This window comes from Excalfactoria chinensis, chromosome 5, assembly GCF_039878825.1.
Source record: "Excalfactoria chinensis isolate bCotChi1 chromosome 5, bCotChi1.hap2, whole genome shotgun sequence".
Lineage (NCBI taxonomy): Eukaryota > Metazoa > Chordata > Aves > Galliformes > Phasianidae > Excalfactoria > Excalfactoria chinensis.
The window spans coordinates 2,721,631-2,744,885 of NC_092829.1; the positions used below are offsets into that span (position 1 = coordinate 2,721,631).

Here is a 23,255-nt window from a genome sequence, read left to right on the forward strand (position 1 = left end):
ATTATGCCTCTCAGACCTTTTAACATGGATGCAAAGATTCCGTGTACTATACTGGCATGGGAAGCTTTCAAGGTTTCTTCTTTCTAAAGAGCTGAAAGTGGGCTGTGTTTTTTTAAAGAGGGTGGAATGTCTTGTCAGTGTTTGGCATCCAGTTGCAAACGTGCACAATTCTTGTGTGTGTTTACCTGTTCTAAATAGTTGTGCCAACATCAGTCTGTGCAGAGCTCTTTTGCAATGATCAAGTTATCAGAAAGTAAATGACAGTGAAGTTAGTCTTTTGCATACACTGCATGTTGTCCGTATTTGTGTGTTTTGCTAGAAACTGAAGTCTGAAAATCTAAATTATTTTAACTTAAGTCAGGAGAAATTGACCCATTCTATGCTTACTGACATACCAAACCTACCACCTGAGGAGATAGACAGTATCATTATATGTCTGTGCTGGAGCCTGTGGGCAGCTGCTGGGGTACTGAGCTTTTCTGTAGACCCAATGGCAAAGTTGGGTCTGTCACTGAATTGCTGCCCAGGACCCCACATCAGGGTTGGTTTTTCTCTGTGTACTTTGTCTCCACCATTTGAAGGTTTTTCCCTTCTTTTCTTCGTCTTCCTCTTGCAGAAGGTCCCATGACTTAGAGTATGGGGGTCCTCTGTGAGGCAGAAGGCTGAGCCTCCTAGGCTGCATGTGTCTGACCCCAGAGAAGCAACAGTGCCTGGGGACTGGCTTTGGTTTCTCTTTAAGTATTCTGTAGAAAACACCAATGAGCAGAAATGCCAATAAGCAGAAAGAGTTGACTTGGAGGAGGTTTTTCATCCTGAGGGTAGTGACCCACGGGAACAGGTTGCCCAAGGAGGCTGTGGATGCCCCATCCCTGCAGGCATTCAAGGCCAGGTTGGATGTGGCTCTGGGCAGCCTGGGCTGCTGGTTGGTGACCCTGCACATAGCAGGGGGTTGGAACTGGATGATCATTGTGGTCCTTTTCAACCCAGGCCATTCTATGACACAGCCTCTGCTCTCTCCCCTGCAGACCCCCCTGCTGTGGAGCCAACTTTCCTGGAGATCCGGCAGGGCCAAGGCCGGAGCATCACCATGAGCTGCCGGGTGCTGCGCGCCTACCCGACGCGGGTGCTGACCTACGAATGGCGGCTGGGCAGCAAGCTGCTGCGCACGGGGCAGTTTGACCTGCAGGACTCCACCGAGTACACCGTCAGCAGCCTCTCCCGTGACAGCTACGGCGTGTACAACTGCAACATCATCAACGAAGCAGGTGCCGGCCGCTGCAGCTTCCTGGTCACAGGTAGGCCTGGCAGCATCTCGGTTTGCAGGGACATGAGGGTTGCTGCAGCTTGGGTGTCACTGCGTGATGCTCCTGCTGCCTCATCTGGATTGTTGCCCAAGGTATGTCTTTCAAAGCAGGTTTGTGGCTTAAAGTGTAAAGATTTGGGTGCTGAGGAGGCTGGTGACAGTGCAGGAGATTCAGCTTCTTTCAGTGGTTCAAGGATAAAGTTTTTTACGTCCTTCCTCCGCAGACAGCTGTCCTTATGCTTTTGAAAGAGGCATTGAGAGAGCCATCAGGTAGCACATTTCTTCCTGTTGAAGTGTGCAGCAAGGCTTGAATTTCTTTTTCTCTGTCGATACACTCAGCAAGCTCGGAAACCAGGACAGGGAGACTGCTATCTCGAGCAACTGCTTGCAGCCCTGTGTGCAGAGGGGTGTAGAAATGTGTTCCTTTTCTCAAGAGGCAAAGGGTATTAAGGACACCTAATATACAGGGTCACGGACTCAGGGTAGATGTGCAGCCCCTGCCATGATCTACCTGTGCCCTGGATTTAGACATACTTCATATGTCATTTATCTTCAGCATCCCCTACTGGATCTAAATGGTTAATAGGGATTTTAGAGATGCAAGTCTTGGTTCTTCTTCTGTAGGTTGTTAGTTACTATGAGTTGCTGACTCAGCTGCCTGATCCTGCAGACACCCCTGCATGCTGCAGACATTGTGCCCTGGATGAGGTCCTGTCACGTCAGCTTTAGGTTCCCCATCCTTCTGTGCTTGTTCAGACTTTGTCTAACATCACAGGAGGAAACGAAGCATCTCTGTGAAGTGACCCGGCTCTTCCCAAGGTCTGAGATGGACCAGAGATTCCTTGTTCATTGTCAGGCAGTTCCCCGCATGGGCAGCCCTGGCCTTCCTAAGGGCGCCAGAGCAGTAGTCTTGTTGTAGCTTAAAATCCCTCCTGTTGTCTTCTTGAAAGGAGAAAGAAACCAGCAAACAATAACTTCAGAACGTGCAAAGTAATGCTCTCCTAGAAGAAGTGATATCCATCTCAGGATTTTATTCTCGTTTACTGACCTGGCTCCAGCCACAACCAGATCTAAGCACAGCTCCGAGCCTTGCCCTTGTGTAGGAAAATGGCTGTTATTATCAGTTTTGCTGCTACCAGCAGAAAGAGCGTGAGTTTAACCAAAGTGCCACAGAGCTGTTCAGCTCCCTGGCCCTGCAGAGTCCCTTGAAATGCTCTCTGGGAACCTTGCATCTCTCAGGTCCTGGATGTCAGGGTAGAATCTCTGTATACATCCATCCTTTTTTAATTCAGCTCCCCAGTATTTTTTTTAAAACCCAGATTGGTTTTATTGGAAAAAAACAACTACTTATGAGCCCAATGGATCCTTTTTTTCTCCTTTGGATGTAGTTGGTTGGCATCATGTTGGCAGAGATTCTACTGGGGCCAGCAGCATGCAGCCCAACCATGGTGGGAATGCAACGAGTTCCCGACAACTGATGGCTCTACTTCTTGCTAAGTGTAATGAAGCCTTTGGCTGAATTATCATTCAGAGTCTGCACGGAGCTACTTTGGCAGCTGCTGACTTCACCAGCACTTTGGAGTTTGATCCAGAAGGTGACTCTGAAGGAAACCAGAGAAAAAAGTCTTTTTCCTCAAATGCGTAAATGCAGTTCAATTTACTCTTCATCACTCTTTGGACCCAAAACTGTAGAAACCTATTCTGAGGCAATTATTTTGCCAAGATTGGGGCAATCTGAGTGGCTTTCTGTGATTTATTACCATGCCAAAGCAAGGCACATAACTGAAAATTAGTACTAAAATGGTTTTATGATGCACTCTGTCTCGCATCCCTCTGTGCGCCTCGCTCCTTTTTAGTCCATACCGTTATGCGGATTTATGCTGTATGGCTGCATTAAAGATGCTGAAAGTAACCCTTCAGGTTATGACTTTTGTGTTTTCCTCAGTCCTTTAAGGTTAAAACCCACATGCTCATATTTAGTAAATTTATTTGCTGACACGTGGAGTTGAAGCTGCTCCTAGAAAACAGCAGCAAATGTATTCTGCTCCCAAGTCCCATGAGGACAGATGAAATTAAAGCACTGGGGAGCTGAGCGAGCGTAGAAGAAAAATGATGAAATGGTAGAAAGGAAGCTGTGATTACAGGGAAAAAAAATAGCTCGGTTCCTTGACACACACAGAGAGAAAAAACCAACAAATAAATAACCCATGGCAGGAGCCTGGCAGGAGCAGAGTGCTTTGGGTGCGACCATAGGAGTCGTCATAGCCCATTTTCAGTTGGTTTTATTTCCAGGGTTTCGTGTGGAAGTGGAATGCTGCAATGCTTGTGTTGCAAGGGCTGCAGAGGGGCATTGGTATGCTAAGAGAAGGCTTTTCAGTGCTGATCTGAAAGCGCCTGCATGAAAAGATTTATGCTGGCCCTGGAATTTGCAAAACCTATTTTTATTGCACTTGGGTTCTGAGCCAAATTTGAGAAGGTGCAGGTGAAATAAATCACATGTGGAAAAGAGGGTTGATTTATATCAGATGGGCCAACCTGAGGCAGATTTAACCTGCTACTGTCTTAAAAATAAATGAGAACGTACAAGCAAAATTGTGGGAAAGCAAGGATGAGTTCACACTGCTCCCAGCTTCACAATCTGTGTATTTTATTCAGTGGTTGATGGGGCACATAATGCCCAAAGAGCCACAGAAAGAACATTTCAGACAGCGGTGATTAAAACCCTGCCAAGAGTGGAAGCAAATTGAAAAGAAAAGAGAGAGGAGGGGGAAAAAAAAAAGGTTCAGATGCAGATAATGTCATGAATGGCAGCATCTATTCATGGGGCTTCATGTGTGTGGAGGAGGGTCGGGGTGCTGGGCATCACGCTGTGGGCACAGGAGCCGTGTCTGTGGGGAGAGCAGTGTGGGACCTGCTGTCCAAAGAGTCGCTTCTAGAAGAGCAATATAGTGTTTCATCCACGCTGAACTCTTGCAGCTGTTGAGCTGCAACTCAGTGTGTTTGAAAGGGCCAGAGAGGCATCACGGCATCAGCGCACGGCGCGACGCTGCGCTCAGGTTACAGTGTGCAATCTGTGTGCTGTCTGTAGGTCGGGATTGATGGTGCTGTGGATGGGTGATGTGATGCTATTCAAAGCAGTAATCGTAATGCTGGGTGGCTGTGACAGCGTGTTGACGGTGATACTTCTATCAGCTGGTTTTTGTCTGCACAGGGAAGCTTCACCAGACTCACGTTTGAGAGGAGAGTTTCAGATACTTGTTTTGCGTTGTTGTTTTGGTGATGTTTGTTTGTTTGTTTCCTCCTTAAAGTGTCACGTTAATTAATGAGCCAGTCATTAATTATTCACTTATTCAGTCTTCTGACAGAGTCTCAGTGCTTCTGGCTTGAGACTGTTGTCAACCCATGGTCATCACCATAATAGGGTTGACCATAGTCCTACCATAGGGAAGAACTGTTGGCTGCCAGCACATGATCTCTCCGTACTGTGCAGCATCAAGCTGAGCTGATATCAGTATTGCCTTCAACCTTTGCAAACACTGTTCCACAAACATCTTAAGGTCAATAGCAGGCACTGGAAATTGCAGTGTGTTGTGTTCTTTGCCATGGCCCCATTAGCTGCATTAAGCACTGTTCTCCTACATAAAGTTCTATGGCTTCATTCATCCTTTACTGTTCAGAAGAGTCTTTGCACTGAGCTAAGGGACAGCAGTGGCTGTTTGTACTTTCCCATAGTTTCATATAAATTCCAGTGTTTTAGGATACCAGCCTGTCTCACCTACAACACCATCTGCAGAATATCAAAAAGTAAGGTTTTGTCCCACTTGAGGTACGTGCCATCCTCTTTATCCTTGCTTGTAAACAAAAACATGGACAAAACAGAAGCAAATGCCTGGGGCCCGATGCTCCCCATCAGCACCATCATGCTGCCATCCAACCCATCATGTGGCCACCTTTGCCAGAGCAACCCCTTTGCCTGCACAACATGCACGTGGGGAGTGATAATTGGATGTGACACTACTTCTTTCTCTGACACTACTGCTTTCTCTGACACTACTTCTCCCCTGATGCTCACAGGGAGCCCTTGCAGGGCTGAGCCCTGCGATGGGGCCGCGTTCTCCACAAATGACAAATGAAACCTGGAAGAACATTCATTTTCTTTTTCTAATGTAACACTGCTCAGTGTTTTTTATGTATTAGCAGCACTAAGGGTTACTTGGACAAAAAGTGTGCTTTCCATTGATGGTGTTCCTTTAAATTAAACAAATGGCTGTAAAATGATAAGTGGTGCTCACAGGCATGTTGCTGGGATAGCTGATGGTCTCTAGGAAGCTTCCATGGGAAAGGCAGAAATACAAACGTGTTCTTTTGTTAGAACAACAAATACTCACCTTGGTGCGTACCCTTCCCATTCTCCTATAGACGTTCCCCTCAGTGAGAGCTGAGGGATTTCCTTTGCTTTGTTCTTTGAAATATTTATATTTTCTTGAACATGGGACACCATTTCTGCAGCCCATTAAGCGTTGTTACTTTTGGCAGCATATAATGCCCTTCCACCTTTTGTCAGGGGGAAGTTCTTCACTCTGAGAGCAGTGAAGTGCTGGAACAGCTGCCCAAAGAGGCTGTGGATGCCCCGTCCATCCCTGCAGGTGTTCAAGGCCAGGTTGGATGGGGCCCTGGGCAGCCTGGGCTGGTGTTCAATGTGGAGGTTGGTGGCCCTGCCTGTGGTGAGGGGTTGGAGCTTCGTGATCCTTGAGGTCCCTTCCAACCCAGGCCATTCTGTGACCATTCCCTGGTAACCCTGGTGTGACTGCATTCTGAGGGAAACCAACCCAGTTTAGTGAATTCAGAATCTGCCATACAGACTCAGCGCCAGGGAGCCGGAGGGCTTGTTGTTTTTATCAATCTGAATCTCCCTTGTTTATGCTCTCTGCTGCTCTAATACTGCAGTATTTCCCTAATGCCTTCTTGCATCAGTCCTCTGCATCCCCTCTTGCTTGAGGAAATCCCCACGTGGGAACACAGGAGCCCTGCAGCACTGTGTGAGCGTCTCTTAGCGAGCTGCCATTAATTTTTCATCTAAAGATCCTCCCATTAGTGTTGTTATTTCTGTTCATTTATTTCCTTTTTTGTTTGTTTGTTTGTTCCTTTGTTTCTAAGTTTGTTTCTCTGTCGTGCCCTCTCCCTGCTGCAGCACAGGGCATCCTTATGGAGACAGCGCAGTGCTCTCCAGCAGCTGCACTTCAGCCTTTTCTCACCCTTAGAGCATTTGTTCTGCACTCTGTAGCTTCTTCCAGCTTATGCTGAGTGAAGCCCTGGAGAGACACGGAGTGGGAAGGACAGGAGGGCTGCGGGATCTCAGCCCCCACTTCATTGCCTGCCACACAGCTCAGCCTGGCTCTAGAGCAGGGAAAACAAGTCATGTGGGGTCAGAGATGTCCAGGTGAATGCAGCAACAGCACACTCAGAAATCTCTTTTACAGTTACCCCATTAGGCTGTCAGGTCTGCAGTTGGTCCTATCCTTCCTGTACTCCCTTACCATTCTATGCTCCTTCTATGCTCCCTACCCCAAAATTTTATCCTATTAGTCTGTTAGACAAATTACTTCACTACTTCATTATCGCTTTGTAGATACTGAATTGAAGAAGACAATTTTGTAGCATCATAGACTCATGGAATGGCCTGTGTTGCAAAGGCCCACAGTGCTCATCCATCCCAACCCCCTGCTGTGTGCAGGGTCACCAACCAGCAGCCCAGGCTGCCCAGAGCCACATCCAGCCTGGCCTTGAATGCCTGCAGGGATGGAGCATCCACAGCCTCCTTGGGCAACTTGTTCCAGTGCGTCACCACCCTCTGGGTGAAAAACTTCCTCCTAAGATCCAACCTAAATTTCATGTAATTAAAGTCCTAGACCACCTCGGAGCTTGCACGTTACCTTGGGGCATCTCTGAAAACAAAGCTCTCCTTGGGCTCCTGTCCCCCAGCATGCTCAGGTTGGATTCCACCTAGCTGGGGAACATGGGGCACCAACCTACTTACTGCTTTTAGACACTTCTTCTGCCTTGAGATTAGCCGTGACATTTCCCAGACCACAGAGAGATACTCCTGGTAGTTTGGCCCTGGGTCCCTCAGCAACGTGTTTCCATCTGTCAGGAGGCACTCAGATACTTTGCTTTAATGGCCAATTTTCTGATGGTTATCCTTTAGAAATCTGCCGGAGTGCAGGGCTGAGGCTGAGGTCTGATTCCCTTTGCTCTTTATCTTCTTCTCTTCGGTGGTGTTATTTGAAAGCCTCGGACTGAATTTTCATCTCCTCACCGCTGATTTACAGCCCGAACAAAGATGCTATCGTGGTGATGTCTGTTTCTGAAAATTGCTTTTAAACCACCCAAAAGTAGAGAACGGCGCTTTTTCCCTTTGTATTTTTTTTTTCCTCTTCTTAACATTTCAATGCCAGCAAGACAGCTGTCTCATTTTCCTGGTTGTCAGCAGAGCCCATTGGCTTCAGTGGGAGCACCAGGAGTGTGATGCTGTACAGTGAGACTACCTGGGAGATACAGTAACGCTGGGCTGCAGATACCCACAGGCTGTGCTGTGCTTGGCACATAGTTGAGCACATTGTGTAGGGGGCCAAAAGGGCTTTGTGATGGAATGAGGAACAAATGGGAGCTTTCAAAGATGAAGTCAAAAAGAGGTTAAAGCCGGTAAGATGGAATATGTTTTTTAAGAAAACCTAATCAAACATCCAAGGGCTTCTTTGGCTAAACGAGCAGTGCTGGTGCTCCAAACGTTGCCAAAAATGATTGAACAGCTTCACAGCCTGAGCAGTTCAAACCCAGTTTTACACTGTGGAAACAGGAAGGGATCAGAGTGACATAGGTTGCCCAGAGAGGCGCTGGTGCCTGCAGACAGCTAAGATGAGGGGATGGGCTGCGAGCACTGATGGAGCTGTGGGTGTCCATGTTCACTGCAGGGAGTGGGACCGGAGGTCCTTTAAGGGTCCCTTCAGACTCAAACCATTGTCACAGCATCATAGAAGGGTTGGAGCTCTGATCTCGATGATGCACTCCTGCCCACCACCTGGGGCACAACATTGGAGCATAAACCACCTCCTTTTGGAGCCCTGTTCCTTGAGCACAGGGCTTCTTAACGCCAGGCACAGGCTTTCCTTTGTTCCCAGGCATGAGCCCATGGGTTTGGCTGAACAGAACCCATATCTGAGGATCCATGCTGGAGGGCTGGTGTCCTTTTTCCCCCAGAGCGTGGCAACACACTGGAACAAGTTGCCCAAGGAGGCTGTGGATGCCCCATCCCTGCAGGCATTCAAGGCCAGGCTGGATGTGGCTCTGGGCAGCCTGGGCTGCTGGTTGGTGACCCTGCACACAGCAGGGGGTTGGAGCTGGATGAGCACTGTGGGCCTTTGCAACCCAGGCCATTCTAGGATTCTATGGTTCTCTCTATTTCTAACTTAATCTCCTTTCCTTTAGTTCTAAAACCATTCCCCCATGTCCTGTCACTTTCATTTGCCACTTTGTGCTTTTGTGGAGCAAAATCAATGATTTTGCAATGTTTTCCTGCTTTATGAACACAATTTCCATTCGTGTGCACAGAAATTATCTTGTGCTAATTGGCTGCTAAGAAAGCTGTGCAATAACTCCAAACAATTTAATTGGTGCTTTGTCTGGTTTCTGACTTCTGGGACCGCATTGAAACTCAGAGTGGGACTGAAGCGCCTGAGCTGCACTGCACTGCATCCATCGCTCAGTGCTGCCAAATTTCAGCCAGCAGTTTGGCCACAGCATTAAAACAGACTCATTTAGGTCTGAAAGAGCATTAATGGCATAATTACCTGTAACAGTCAAGGTGAGGGGCTGCTCTGGATGCACAACCTCACAGACATATTTTTCCTTTGGCTCTGGCAAACATGGCTCCAGCTGCTCTTTTAGACTGGTCCTTTGTAGAAGGAATTCAGACATTAGTGGCCAGAACCACAGCTGGAGCTCACTTAATCCACCTCACACAGCTCTCCTTTGCTTCCCAGTGTCAGACGGATCTACAACCACCTGGTTGTATCGCTGGGATCAGCAGTAATAGCTAGCCAAGAGAGGTCTGTTGGGTAGCTGATGCCAGATCACATATGCAAGCCTATGCACTATTTGTATTTTCCTCCTGTTTTGTTTTGCTGCGTGCCGACTTGTTCATGACTGCTGTTGTACAGAGGGTTTTTCCTGCCTGCAAATGGCCTATAATTTACCAAGACTGCTTACAGGAAAGCTGCAGATGCCTGGATACAGCAGAGATGTGCAGGGCAGCAATGAGGAAGGCTAGAGGCACATATTCCAGCAGCACAGAAGCGGGGAGCAGCCTCCATCTCTGCAGGCAAGCGTCAGTTTCCCTTTTCTCAGCACAGGGCTGTGTCACAGGCAGGATCCTTCCAGCTGGTTGGAAAGACTCTGAGGTTCAGTGAGCAAACACGAGGCTGAGGTCAGGGCTGGACCAGCTGAGCTCCATCAGCTGTTACGTTTCAGCAGAGTGAGTGGGTTGGCTTACAGCTAAGTTAATTTATTCCTTTCTGAAGACATCCCTACAAACTGCCTCTAAATCCTCAATGTCTGCAGCACTGTTTCTCTAAGGAAGATTTGATTACAAGCTGACTATAAGTTATTAGTTTTCCAGTAAGTCTAAATGAATGTTACAGGCTATAAACTCACTGTATAAGTTATAATCTTTCATGTAAAGCCTAATGATGGTTGCAGTAACATTTATATCTTTCTCAAGGACGAGAGAGAATTTCTTCCTGTGCCACTGGCTGCAATACTCTTGTATTCCAGTTCCACGTCTCACTCGAACAGTCAGGAACTTAATTTCTGCTCCCATCCAGTCTGCGTTTCCCAACAGTGTCTGTACTCCTGCACAGGGACAGCCATGTGTGGCCAGGAGCTTCAGGGGACAGCTGAAGACCATATGTCACTGTATATTCTCACCTGTGTGGTCTTGAAATTCCTTCTGAAGCATCGCTATCATTTAAGAAAATTATTTCTCATTCATCAGCTGGGCACAGCAGGTATTTGACTTTAATTAAGGACCTTGGAGAGGGTAAGTGCTCCTGAGCCCAGAGCATCTCCTGAAAACATCCAGCAGGAAAGGCAATCTCCAGCGCTCACAGAAGGTCGGTGCTGTGCTTCCCACTGCTGTGGGACGTGCACCAGGAGGAGCTGAGCCTGCAGCTGTCTGCCTTACAGCTTGGAGTATTTATTGCTGGCAGTGAGTCAGTGTGGCCAGCAGTGCCCAGTGTGACCAAAGGTGTCCAGGTGATGTTACTGCATCTCAGCCGTGCCTTTCCCGTCAACAAGAAAGAGGAGAAAGATGAAGTTAATTGATGACAGCTTAAGGCCAAAGCAGCTCATCTGAAGAGTGCAGGAATGGGTTAGGAAAAAATTTCCCACCAAAGAGCAGTGATGCAGTGGCACAGCTGCCCAGGGAGTGCGGCACTCACTGGCCCTGGAGGTGTTCAGAGTGGTAGGGATGTGGGCAGTGGGCATGGTGGGGTGGGCTGGGGTTGGGTTTGGGGATGGATCTCGGAGGTCTTTTCCAACCTTAATGATTCTGTGATTCTGTCTGAGGTTTTCACAGCGGTGCAGGTTGATTTATTTTTGAACCTTGGAAAAGTAGTAGAGAAAACAGTGAGTCACACAGGTAAAGCAAGGATGGGGAATGTGGCTGTGCCAGGCACCAGTGGGAAACCTCTGCTGGCACGTGCTGCTTGGGTTTAGCTGTGTTCCTGGGGGCTGTGTCTTGAAGGCTGTAGAAGGAACCAGCCAGGAGCCTGACTTGCTTTGTGCTGCTCTGTGCTGTGAAGCTGATATGAGGAAACCAAAGAATCCCAAGCACTGACCACAGGATGTTTTGTGTAGTGAGGATAATGCAGCAGAATGGAGCAAGCAACATTTGCATTGGAGAGCTCCAATTGCACAGAGAAGCATGTTTGCTTGTGTGGTGTGAGGGCATGGTGTTGGCTCCAGTGATCAGAGCAGCCACAGGTATTTACCAGGAACTGAGGAGGTAAGGAAGAGTGAATTACTCTGCACGAAGCCGCAGTGACTCCCTTCCACAAATGCTCCTCCCGTAATTCAGTGCTGCTACCACAGAGTAGTGCTATACTTGGAAAGGTTTGAGGTATTGCAGATTGTCCCAGATGAAGAATATTGCCAACCAGAAGGTGGTGTGAGGGGGGTGATGATGATTGCAAGCAGGGATGAGGAGATCTGTAGTTGCACTGCTGGAGAAATAAGCTAAGCCTTTTGTTTTTAGCTTTAGTTTCAGACTGTGGTTTCATGAGAGACAGATTGCCATGGAGGAGAGCAGTGTGAGCAGCATGGCGTTGGTACGGAGCAGGTCGCACATGAGATCCAGAAGGCAGGAGAAGGCTGCAGATGGAGCCTGCATGTAGTGTAGCAGAGCAGAGCAGCACACAGGATGGGGCTGTGCAGCAGGGTGAGCACATGGGAAGGAGGACATTTGTCCTTTAAGAGCTGTTCTGAAGGCTGGGGAGGAGCAGTGTGGGTGTCGGGCTCTGGTACCTGAGCTGGAGGAGTTTCCAAAGGGACCAAGACTGTTGGAAAATGATTTTATGCTTCTAAGTGCAGTTTTGGGCCCCCCAAAAGTCTGATAGATACTTTTCCAAATGATGAAACACATTCCCTGTGCTCTGCGTCCCAAAATGCTTGTGTGTCTGGCAGTGGTGGGATGGGGCGGGTGGTGGCAAGTCCAGAATGGGTCAAGGGGATCATAGAACCATAGAACCACAGAATAGTTAGAGTTGGAAGGGACTCTTAAAGGGACACCCACAGCTCCATCAGTGCTCACAGCCCATCTCCTGGCCTTGGCTGTCTGCAGGGATGGGGCACCACCACCTCTCTGGGCAGCCTGTATCTCACTAATGGATATTCACTTTCAGACATGCAAATAGGGAACAAAGCAGCTCCGCTTTCTTATTGAAAATCCTTCATAAAATATATATCCTGCAATAAAACAGAGCACTGTAATGGGCAGCATTTTTCATAAACTTTGTGTCTCCCAGTATTTTACACCGTTAAATATATTGCTTTGTTTAGGATTTATAGTCTTCATGCATTTTAAAGATAGAAAGGTCTGGAGCTGGGTTTGCCAGAAGGGGAAGCATTTGTAAATCTCGGATTTTATTTTATCTTTCCTTCAACATTTATAGCTGCTGTTACAGAGCGCGAGACGCCCCGATCATTGCTTACGCCGAACTCCTTGTCACGTTAAGTTAAAGTGCATATGTGCTACCAATATGGATCTGAGGCAGCAAAGATGCTGCCTTTGCAAACATCGTGACACCGGGCGAATTAGCAGAAATAGATCTGAAGATAGGGGGAACATAAACAGACAACGCAGGGAAATGGATCCTTCGGTGCCGTGTCTGCGTGTCTACCAAAGCTGTCACTTCCTCGTGCTTTGCCTGTGCGGTTATTCCTGTTTGTTTCTGCATGACAAGCAGCATCAACACTCACCCGGCACTCGCAGGCTCCATCTGGGTATGCAGTCAGCTGCTATAATTAGGGAGAGAACAGCGTTGTTCAGTTTATTGCCATTGCTGGAAATCAGTGGGTTGTGTTTGCGCTCATTAGCGTTCAGATTTGCAATGCGTGTTCGCCATTTCTCACGTTCCATTGGAACACGTGCAACGGCAGCTGAAGTAAAACAATTATTTTGGAGATTATTTCATATTTCTAAGGGATAAATGACTGAGTGAGGTGAAAAGAAGCGTGCCTGGTCAGGGTGACAGCCCAGGAGCCATACAAGTGTGTGCATCAGTTCCCTTCTGCTCAGGATAGCACTTTGGCTTTTGCTGAGATCTCAGAGATGCAGAGAGGAAGCACAGATCAGCAGCAGGCTATCCAAGGGGCTTTTCTTTTGGCTTGTTTGTTTTCTATGAATCGGTTCCCTGCTGCCTTGCATGCTATTTTTGGCCATGTGCTAGCAGGGAGTCTGTAGCAGATATTTTAGATGTAGTGCCTGGAGGAGCTGGGGTGCTGTGTGAGCACAGTGGGTGCAGGGAGCTCCAAGTGAGGGCTGCTGCAGGGGATGGGCTTTGCATCTGTTCTGCAGCACAGGGACTGGTGACACAAATGATGCTTGCCCCTCCCCCCGACCCACTCTTGGATTCATTACGAAATAAGCTGTGACTAGAACTGCATGTGTAACTTGGTGACTGTTATCCCTCAGAAAATAATGACGTTTCATCACTGCCTGCTACGATATCTACTTTAATACTGATGAGCTGCTGACACCTCATCCAAACAACAGCATAACACTCATGTCTGCTAATGGTTTGGTCAGCATGTATTAGTGCAGCTGTTGCAAACTGATTGAACAGCTGATGGTTGTTTAGAAACACAGATAAATGCATCAGCAAAGCTGTATCCTGGGTGCACCTAGCACAAAACGCAACCTGTCACCAGCAAAAAATAACAGAAACTTAAAACAAAATATTGTTTGATGGATATATTTTCCAAACTGAGCATTGTTAGATATCTTTGCCTTTGGGCTCTCTCCGTTTTACTATATGCTGAATAGCTTCTTCCTCACTGCAGAAGCTGTACAACACTCTACCCGCTGCTTGCACACAGGTGTGCCCTGCCATGAGCAGAGCAGTGCTGGCATATCCACTGCGTTGAGGAAAAAACCCTGGGGGTGATGGGCAAGTGCTGCTGATATGATAAGACGGGGTGGAATGACTTTAAACTAGATGAGGAACGATTTAGATTAGGGATCGGGAGGAAACCCTTCACACAAAGGCCCTCACATTGCTGCCCGGTGCCATGGGTGCCTGTCCCTGGACGTGCCCGAGGCTGTGGATGGGCCCTGAGCAGCCTGAGCTGGGGGGCACTCAGTCCAAGGCAAGGGTGGACTTTAGGATCCCTTCCCATTCAGGTGGCTTATTTATCACAGATATGTGTATTGTATGTTTCTCTCGGGATCTCTTTATTTTCATGTGTCCTCTGCTGGAGATGGAGCATTGGGATGGTGGCAGGTGTTGGTGACATACCAGCTCTTCCACAGCCAGGCAGACTGCCTGCATGTCTCATAGCTCCTGCACCATCAAAGGCAGTGTCTGAGTTCAGCCTGCTTTAAAACTCTGCCCAGCTTTTGTGTACTTCTGAAGAGTGCAAGTTAAGGACTTAATGTTGTGTTGTTAACTTTTCAGCGTTTCCAGTCGCCCCAGAAATCTCTTCTGTTAGGAGGGTTTTAGAATAATGCGGCTCCTCATGAACCCTCATTACTTCTCCGAAGGTGACTGTGTTGTTCAAGTGCCTGTATTGTGACAAGAGCCTAATTATGGATCCTTTTCGTAGACCCCCAGAGATGCCATTATGTCCACCTGCAGTAAAAGAGAGAAGATCATCATTTGCATTGAGCGTGAGCTTTTTGCCATTGTTTCCACTGCACATAAATAAGGAAAACAAACCTTAGCGACCACTGATCGTTTTTCCATTCATCTTACATTTCATTTTCGAAAACAGCAGCTTTGCTTTGCTTTTTTTCTCTTGAGTATTGTTTGTTACTTCAGCACTAACCTGTTTTCCCTTTCCTAATTGATTGTGTGGCATCATTGGGCAATCCGGCCAACCTAGCCTGACTCAACAGGTTTCTCATCCTCTGGAAAGAAGAGCATGGCTGGAGGGGATGGCATGGCCAAAAGTCAAAGTTTACTCACTAACCACAAGATATTTGCCATCCTTTTCTTCTCTTCTCTTCTCTTCTCTTCTCTTCTCTTCTCTTCTCTTCTCTTCTCTTCTCTTCTCTTCTCTTCTCTTCTCTTCTCTTCTCTTCTCTTCTCTTCTCTTCTCTTCTCTTCTCTTCTCTTCTCTTCTCTTCTCTTCTCTTCTCTTCTCTTCTCTTCTCTTCTCTTCTCTTCTCTTCTCTTCTCTTCTCTTCTCTTCTCTTCTCTTCCCTTCCCTTCCCTTCCCTTCCCTTCCCTTCCCTTCCCTTCCCTTCCCTTCCCTTCCCTTCCCTTCCCTTCCCTTCCCTTCCCTTCCCTTCCCTTCCCTTCCTTTCCCTTCCCTTCCCTTCCTTTCCTTTTCCTTTTCCTTTTCCTTTTCCAAATCAGTCTTGATGGGACACTCCAGAGGTCACAAAGGTAATTTACCTTTGTGTAATTTACCCCGTAACAAAGTGCCACTGGTCTTCATGGGTTTAAATTAAAGGAAACTACAATCTAATGCTTTAAGTGATGTTTCATCGTGTTTGGGACATCATGCTTACATTTTTCACATTTATGAAGAAAGAAAGCTGTAACATTCACCATTCTGGTGAGTAGCTCATGACCCAGGATTCACTGAAATGGCATCTCCCCCTCTGTATCTCCTGTGCAAGATTGGTGTGTTCAGCTAAATACCATACACAGTGCTGTAAGTCTACACATCTGCAGTGCTACAAAAGGCAGCTTCTGCGCATTTTCACTTGGGAAGCAGGAAAGGAGAAGATGCAGTGAAGGCAGCAGTCACTGGAAATATCCTTTGTGTGTACAGATGCCATTCCGTATTATTTGTGCCAGGTACAGCAGCTGTCGCTGAGCCTTTCCCTGCTCAGCACAGCGCGGTTTGTTTTGATATCTCTATTCTAGTCAGCTGGGCCATGAGGAATGAGTGCCGAGATGCATCGCATCGCTCCAGCTTGGCCTTCTCAGGAGCTCAGGGAATTTTTCCCCTTCCTTGCCCACACCTGGGCCCAGGATGCCATTGAGGAGTGAGTCAGTGACAAAACTATTGCCACGAATCCCTTGAAAAAGGACAGAGGCAGTTAAATCCCAAAATGCGCCTTTGGAAGAAGATGCGTAACAAAATGACACAGAGCTGGGGGTGGCTGCAGGCTGGGTAGCAACACCTGGCTGCACAGCCACCTCGCTGACCATCTTGCTTTCTTTGTTTTCCCTTTTTGGTTGCTGTCTCCTGCAGGCAAGGCCTATGCCCCTGAGTTCTACTATGACACGTACAACCCGCTGTGGCAGAACCGGCCCCGCGTGTACTCCTACAGCCTGCAGTGGACACAGATGAACCCCAACGCTGTGGACCGCATCCTCGCCTACCGTCTGGGGATTAGGCAGGTGAGGAGAGAAGCTCCTTCATGCAGGAGGTGCCCATTGATGTGCTGACCTCTACCAGGGCTGCCTGGCCTTATGTCATTTGTTTTACTCCTTTTTATTTATGTTACTTTACTTTATTTTACTCTGTGTTGTTTATCTACCTCCCTCTTGTTCTGTGAATCCGAGTGGTCTGTCCTCCTTCTGGAAGGTTTGCTGTCGTCTTGCAGATGTGGTCCTCTGCTGTGTGCAGATCCTGGAAGCTAATTTGCACATTTCCAGTGTGAAATGCAGAGATTAAAAGAGCTGCTCCTCAGAGGGTTCGCAGAAGCTGCAGCTCAAGACACATTAGAAAGATTACATTAAAGAAGCTTTCAATGAAATTAAACTCTTTATGTATCGATATATCTTTTATATGATCTTCCACGTAAATACATAACTATAGGAGCGGCGGTAGCTTTCCTTCAGAAACATTTAGTTACCCTTGAGAGCAGAGCCATCTTTCTTGACCGCACTGTAGTTGAGCTTGTGTGGGTCTTTGGAGATTCACCATGAACTTATGAATGAGGCTTGGCTCTCGTGCAGAGCAACTGATAGCCGTCACCGTTCATTCACCTCTCCACAATTTTAGAAGTATTATCTGTCTTCTTTTGATGTGATCTACAAAGCTTGAGTTTTAATAGCTAATTAGGGAACCAATTTGTGCGTTGCTTGAATTCATTCAATGAGAACACTTCTCTTTACTTCATGGGGCAAAATGAACGTTAGTTTGCTTTTGGACTCTCCTCCAGCTAAATCAGTACAAAATAAAAATCACAAGTGTGTCTTCTGGTGGCAGAAAATGTTTGTGCCACACCATTTGCCTGTGGTTCTGTCCAGAATCTGTCTACGCCAAATGTTACAGATGTGCAAAGACTGATATTGCCAGCTTGAATTTTGGCAGTTCTGGGCTTTCTCAAGGGAAAAATGCCTGGTTTGGAAAAGGTGCTTCTTGATGTGAGCTCCTCCTTGGCCACCATAGTCACCTCTGGGTCACATTGGACTTCCTGGCTGCCAACTTCGGGCCCTGAACTCCCTCTCCCAGCCTGGACCTACTGCCATTAAATTAAGTGTTCCACTGCCAATGTGAGAGAATCCGCCTGATGTTGTTTGGGAGTTGTTTTGCACTCTCCTGCTGAGCTGGCCTTCCTTCAATTGCATCTGAAGTGATTGTGCAGGGAGGTGTGTTTGGTTATTCAGTGCCTGAGATGACAGTCTGTGCAGGGAGACTAGAATTCAGGGTTCAGGGCCGATTCCTTGAAGGCACAGATAGTGCAGAGTGGAGGGCAGGAGGTATTTTGTTATCTTAGTGAAAATCAGTGACTTTTATTAAATGTTTGTGTCATTTGGCACCATTCGCTTCTGTTACTCCCGGTACCCAAGAGGAATTATTACATTTTAAAAAGAATTTGCTGAAGCAAAATGATCTATAATGAAATTAGTGGCATTAGGTGTTTTCGCCGCTTCTTTTTTGTTTTTTTCCCCCCATTCCATTTTAATTCATTTTTAATTATCAATTTTTTGTGCTTAAAATTAGTAGTTCCTTTACTTTAATTACCTCAACAACCTTTTCCATCGGGTTAATCAAAACAAGTTTTATTCCTCTGTCTGAAGCCACATTTGAAATGAGAGTGATTCAGAACCTAGCAAGCCATCCAGACACGTTCACCCATCACTGCAGTAATTCTCCTGAAACACAGGCAATAATTAACATCCTTCCTTCCCTTGGCACTCACCATTTGTTGCCAGCACACCGCCCTCTGAAATGATGGTTTGGGGTCATTTACTTAGCAGTGCCTTTTTATAATGCATTGCAAAGTACTGCCGGTGGGTTGGGTCAGTGTTCTGGTGTCTGCCTGTGGTTAGGTGGGCAGCATGATCTTTATCTGATTGGTAAATTGGTTTTGCATTCAGGGTGCTGAGATATGAGCCCTAGTGCCTGTTGCTCTTTACCCAATCTTTATATTGCTTTTATATTGCAATTTATATTGATGAACAATCAATAGGCAGTAAGTTGGGAATGCATGTGGGATTTTGTAGGGCCTGGGACTGGATGCACATTGCAGAGCTGTGCAGCCACCTGATCAGTGGAGCCAGAGGTGTGTGAAGACTGTCTGGCCTATAAAAGCACATGAGCAGCAGGTCTTACATGCAGTCACCATGTACCCCTGCAGCCACTGGATTGAGCCCTAGGAGTTGTTAGTGACCAGTTCCTTGCTGGTGTTCAAGGAGGAGCAGCAGAAGCGTGCACACCTCTTGGTGGCTGTGCTCGGTCTGTGCCCACAGCACCACGGGACACCAGCACCAAGGGGCCACTATGTCTGTACTGCATCAGCTGGAAGTGAGACAGGGGCTGTGCTTCTTAAGAGGTGATGCTAAGCACAGAGTCAAGTCTCAAAAGGCAAAAGGATGCTGTTAGGGGAAGAGGCAATCAGAGGAGAGAGAAGGGTCATTTGTCTGCCTGCAGAGTGAAAATGGGAACAGATGAAGGGAAAGAACGTATTTACTAAAGCGACATACTTAGAATGAAAGCCACTTAGGAGGAATGTATGTGTTAGCACACTCCAGGCCCCACCTGACGGGTAATCAATTTGCAGACATTCACTCTATCAAGATCGTGGTGCTGTCATCACACAAGTCAACCTACTGCAAAGAGAAAGGCGTTTTGAAGCACGGTGTTTTGTTTTGCTATAGAAACCTTACAGTAGCTATACATCAAAATGTATACCAAAATGTGATTCAAAGCTGTTCAAATGTAGGTACTCAAATCTGTGGCAATTAATTTTAGGGGAGGAAGCAGGAGAGCTGAAAAGGTGAATTGGAAATAAGCTGTCGTGTTTTCTTCACAGCCCTCATTTCCTTTAGGAAGTCCAATCAAGGCATTTTTATATTTTATATTCTAATATTATAGTTTACATTATCTTTTGGCTTAACCTATTAACCACTATTTACCATCCTGCCTGTCTGCCCTGCAGGTAGTGTCAGTGCGGTCTGAGCAGAGCCCTTTATGTTGGGTCACGTCTGCAGGGAACAGAGGTGTAGCAGAGAAGGAGATGCAATTGTGGAAAACATTGGAAGGCATTACATTAATTAAAGGAAGCGAACCAAAAAAAACTTGAATGTGGGGCAGATTGTATGAATTCTTTGTAGCAAGCTCTGTGGGTACCGTGTGGTCTTGGCCAACCTCTGATCTTTCTCTTCAGGATGACTCGGGCATACCCATACTGTCCCCCCTGTGTATTACACACTGCAAAAGCCAGAGGTCTCTGTGGCCAAGTCTCTTTCTTGATCTGTACCAGCAATGGGCAAGCAGTCAGTTCCTAAAGCAGAAGTCCTATCTGGGATGGAGATCACCATCCTCCTGTGTTTGAAGTGGTGTCAGTAACACAGTCAGTGGCACTTTGGTTGTCACGCTTATTCTCACTTGTTCTTTCTCAGCAGAAGAAATCTGCAGTATGAATTGATTACTGCTGCAAATGTGGTGTATCAGTCCAACTTTAGGAAAGATGCAGAAGAGAACGGAGTGAATTGAAGAGCAATCTAGTGAGAGGAATTACTCGAGCTAGAGGACTTTATTTCTGTAGGCAACTTAGCTGCTTTCAACTACATTTAAACACTTGTGGTAGGGCTGAGACTCCCTTTGCTCTTCTCATGCACAGCCCAGCACTGTTCTGAGCAGTACAGCTAGAGTGGGGGGTTTGGGTGGCATGGAAGTTGTTGACCAAGGTGTGGGCTACACATTGCTGTAAGGCAAAACTGTTTCAAAACCTCTATCTGTAAGTGGCATAAATGGTTTTCCTGTTAGTTTCTGACTTCATAAAATGTAAAAAAATAAATAATAAATTAAAACCAAAAGCAAAATAGAGCAATGAAACCTTGAAAATGGGAAATTACTTAAAAACTAAGGGATGTGTCATCAGACGAATGCTGGACAGGTGAGAGTTGTGTCTGGTCTTTGGTAACAAATGGAATTGCTCTTGCATGGCCAAGAAAGCTGAGTGTTCCTTAACAACCCCTCCTGCACTGCAATGAGCAATTCTGGTGGTGTGAGAAGAATATCTGTCTTTGAGCTCGCTGACAGGCTTCTAAGGCCACTCAGGTTGCATATTATATCCACACATCACGAGGGCATATGCACAGGAGCCGTTAGATCTCTTTGAGGTCTGCCTGCGATCTGTCCCTGAAGACGACTGCTTCGTCCCCTCTATTGCTGCTGGAGAATCCTCTTTTCTTTCTCCAAAACATACATATATTTAAAGTGAATACAAGCTGTATTGCCATTCCATAAGCAAATCAGCGCCCTGCTGCAGTACATCTGTGTTTTGGAGCTGATTTAAAACATCAAAGTTCCATTTTGTGAACTTCATTAAAAATCTAGAGACTCCTTCCTTTCCTCGCATGCGGTGATTGTCTTAAGTACTTAAGAAATGCTTTGTTGAAACACTCACATCTGACAGTTGAGCTGTTATTCTTTGGCAAAAAAGAAAGAACTTTTCTTGCTTAAAAACTTAAGCAATATCAGCATGTTTGGTCTCCTCAGAAATGCACGTTGGCAGCATGCACTTATCTCCTTGCATTATTACTCCTTGATCTGTTTGTGCTGAGGCTCACGTAGGTTACTTAAAATGCAGTCTTGGTTTTCCAATTCATTTACCCAGACAACAAAGCTTGTTCTCTGCGTTCGCTACACGACGAAGCTCCAGCACAGGTTGAGTTTATCGTCCCAATTGCAGCTTCATTCATTGATTTGTTACTGTGTGGTTGTTTTCATAAAAGAAAAAGAAGAAAAAAGAAGATAGTTCATAAATACCTTTTGGAAGTCACAAGAAATGAATTAGGAATTAGTTCAGCAGTGACAGGAGCTCCCTGCACACTGTTCCAGGTCCACTCAGGGCAGGTTGTAGCATTAAGTGAGCTCAGCTCTGGTGTCTGCACTGAAATACGCACTTTTCTTTTGGGATACTTTCCTGATTGTGGGAGTGTCGTTGTTATGAAAGTGTGAAGTGTGAAGTGTTATGAAAGTGTGAAGTGAACAAACATGCTGACCCACAGCAATGCTTTGCCTGCAGACCCACAGCAATGCTTTGCATGCAGACCCATATCAATGTTTTGCATGCAGACCCACAGCAATGCTTTGCATGCAGACCCATATCAATGCTTTGCATGCAGACCCACAGCAATGCTTTGCATGCAGATCCACAGCAGTGCTCTGCATGCAGACCCCTGGCAGTACTGCTGGCAGTTGCACTCCTGGCAGTGCCCAGCTCACTGTGTCCTGCACTTTGCTGAGTAGGCAGCAGCTTCCCAGCATATGAACCTCAGGTTTGCTACATGGCTATAATGAGAAAACTTTCTCTTAACAACGTCCTTACTGAGGTTTAATAATGAACCCACCTTTTGTGAATACATAACAAAGTAAGGATTAAAAATTGAAAGCCTTGTTTAGGAGTTGTCTGGCAGTAGTGAAGGAGCAGGGAAGCCCGTGCCACTGGGGCGAGGAACAGGGCAGCTCTTGTTTAATTCTGAAGAGTTGTGTGAATTCATCTGGGACTTCACCAATTCTGAAGCCTTAGCATGGATTCTGCTGGTTTACTTGCATTTTAGTCTTTAAGAGAAAGATAGCTTTGAATGCAGCGCGTCACATTCAGGGTTATGGCCAATCTGAGCCCAAAAAGAGAAGTCCACATTATGACCTTTTGCTGAGAGCAGAATGATGCAGCCTGCTCCCAATCTACAGGTGCTTCAGCTCTTTCCACTAAGCTGTGAAATTCTGCCTTTACTCAAAGGGCATGGAGGGATGGATCCTGTACATGAGAGAAACGCGGTGCATTTTCTGGCGTCCCCAGGAGAGTCCTTCACCTGTGCAAAGTCATGTAATGCTGCCAATTCTGAAACAGTAGGGAAAAGAATAGCCCAGGCAAACAGTTGATAATCTCTTAGTAGTATTGGAATGGAATGGAATGGAATGGAATGGAATGGAATGGAATGGAATGGAATGGAATGGAATGGAATGGAATGGAATGGAATGGAATGGAATGGGAGTGGGGGAGGAAAGGAGAGGAGAGAGGAGAAGACAGAGGGGAGGGGAAAGGGAATGGGAAGGGAAATTGCCTCTTGACTTCATTTTCTCCAGACTGGACAACCCAATGTCAGCATGCCTTCTAGCCTTGTTACCAGCTTTGTTGTGTTGTACATGACATTTACTGCACTGCTCAGCTGTGCTTTGATCCTACCCATGTTTGGAGCAGAACCACTGGTCTGCAGGGAAGGAAGGGTGGCAACTGGAGTGCTGTGGTCTGAGAGTCACCCATTTCTAGTCCTGCAGCATCAGTGGAAAATACAGCTGGTGCTGGGTGCAGCCCATGAGGCCTTTGTGTCACTGTGACTGGATGCATGAAGGAGTTTCCATTTCTCACCCACTGTTGCACACAGCCCATCATTTGTAACTGTCCCACTCAGCGCTCAAACCCAAGGGCGAGTATAACCTTGGGTGTCTTTCACCACAGTGACTGCATGGATTCAGTCACCCTCCACTTGCTTCTGAAGGCGCTGAGGACTGCCAAGACATTGTCTGCACATAAGGAGCATTTTTGCATCTCATTAATAGCTCTCAGGAGAATGTTGTGACATTCATATGTTTCAGCTTTGGATTTGGCTTTGGAATTAGTGACCTAGATTTTGATGTTTGTATCTCAAGGCTCTCCATGCTGTCTCTGGTCACTCTTCAGAGGCAGTCAGTGCTCTGGTAGTTGCTTCCATTAAACATGGAGTTCAGTAACAGGGTAAACCTGAAGGTCATGGAATAAATC

The 23,255-nt window shown here is 46.6% G+C and overlaps 2 protein-coding genes across 7 annotated transcripts in view; both read left to right on the top strand.

The window, feature by feature from the left end:
- MDGA2 (MAM domain containing glycosylphosphatidylinositol anchor 2) overlaps positions 1-23,255 on the top strand; it is a 276,490-nt gene that overhangs the window by 222,216 nt on the left and 31,019 nt on the right. For all 3 annotated transcript variants that reach the window (XR_011903636.1, XR_011903637.1, XM_072336911.1), the window contains exons 9-10: positions 1,026-1,295; positions 16,283-16,431. Coding sequence is in view for 1 of the 3 variants with exons in the window: in XM_072336911.1 (XP_072193012.1) it covers positions 1,026-1,295; positions 16,283-16,431 (419 nt within the window). In the remaining 2 variants the exon portion in view is untranslated. The remainder of the gene's footprint in view (positions 1-1,025; positions 1,296-16,282; positions 16,432-23,255) is intronic.
- The window catches only part of CDKN3 (cyclin dependent kinase inhibitor 3), a 482,527-nt gene that overhangs the window by 121,795 nt on the left and 337,477 nt on the right, over positions 1-23,255 (top strand). The gene's annotated exons all lie outside the window — the stretch shown is intronic.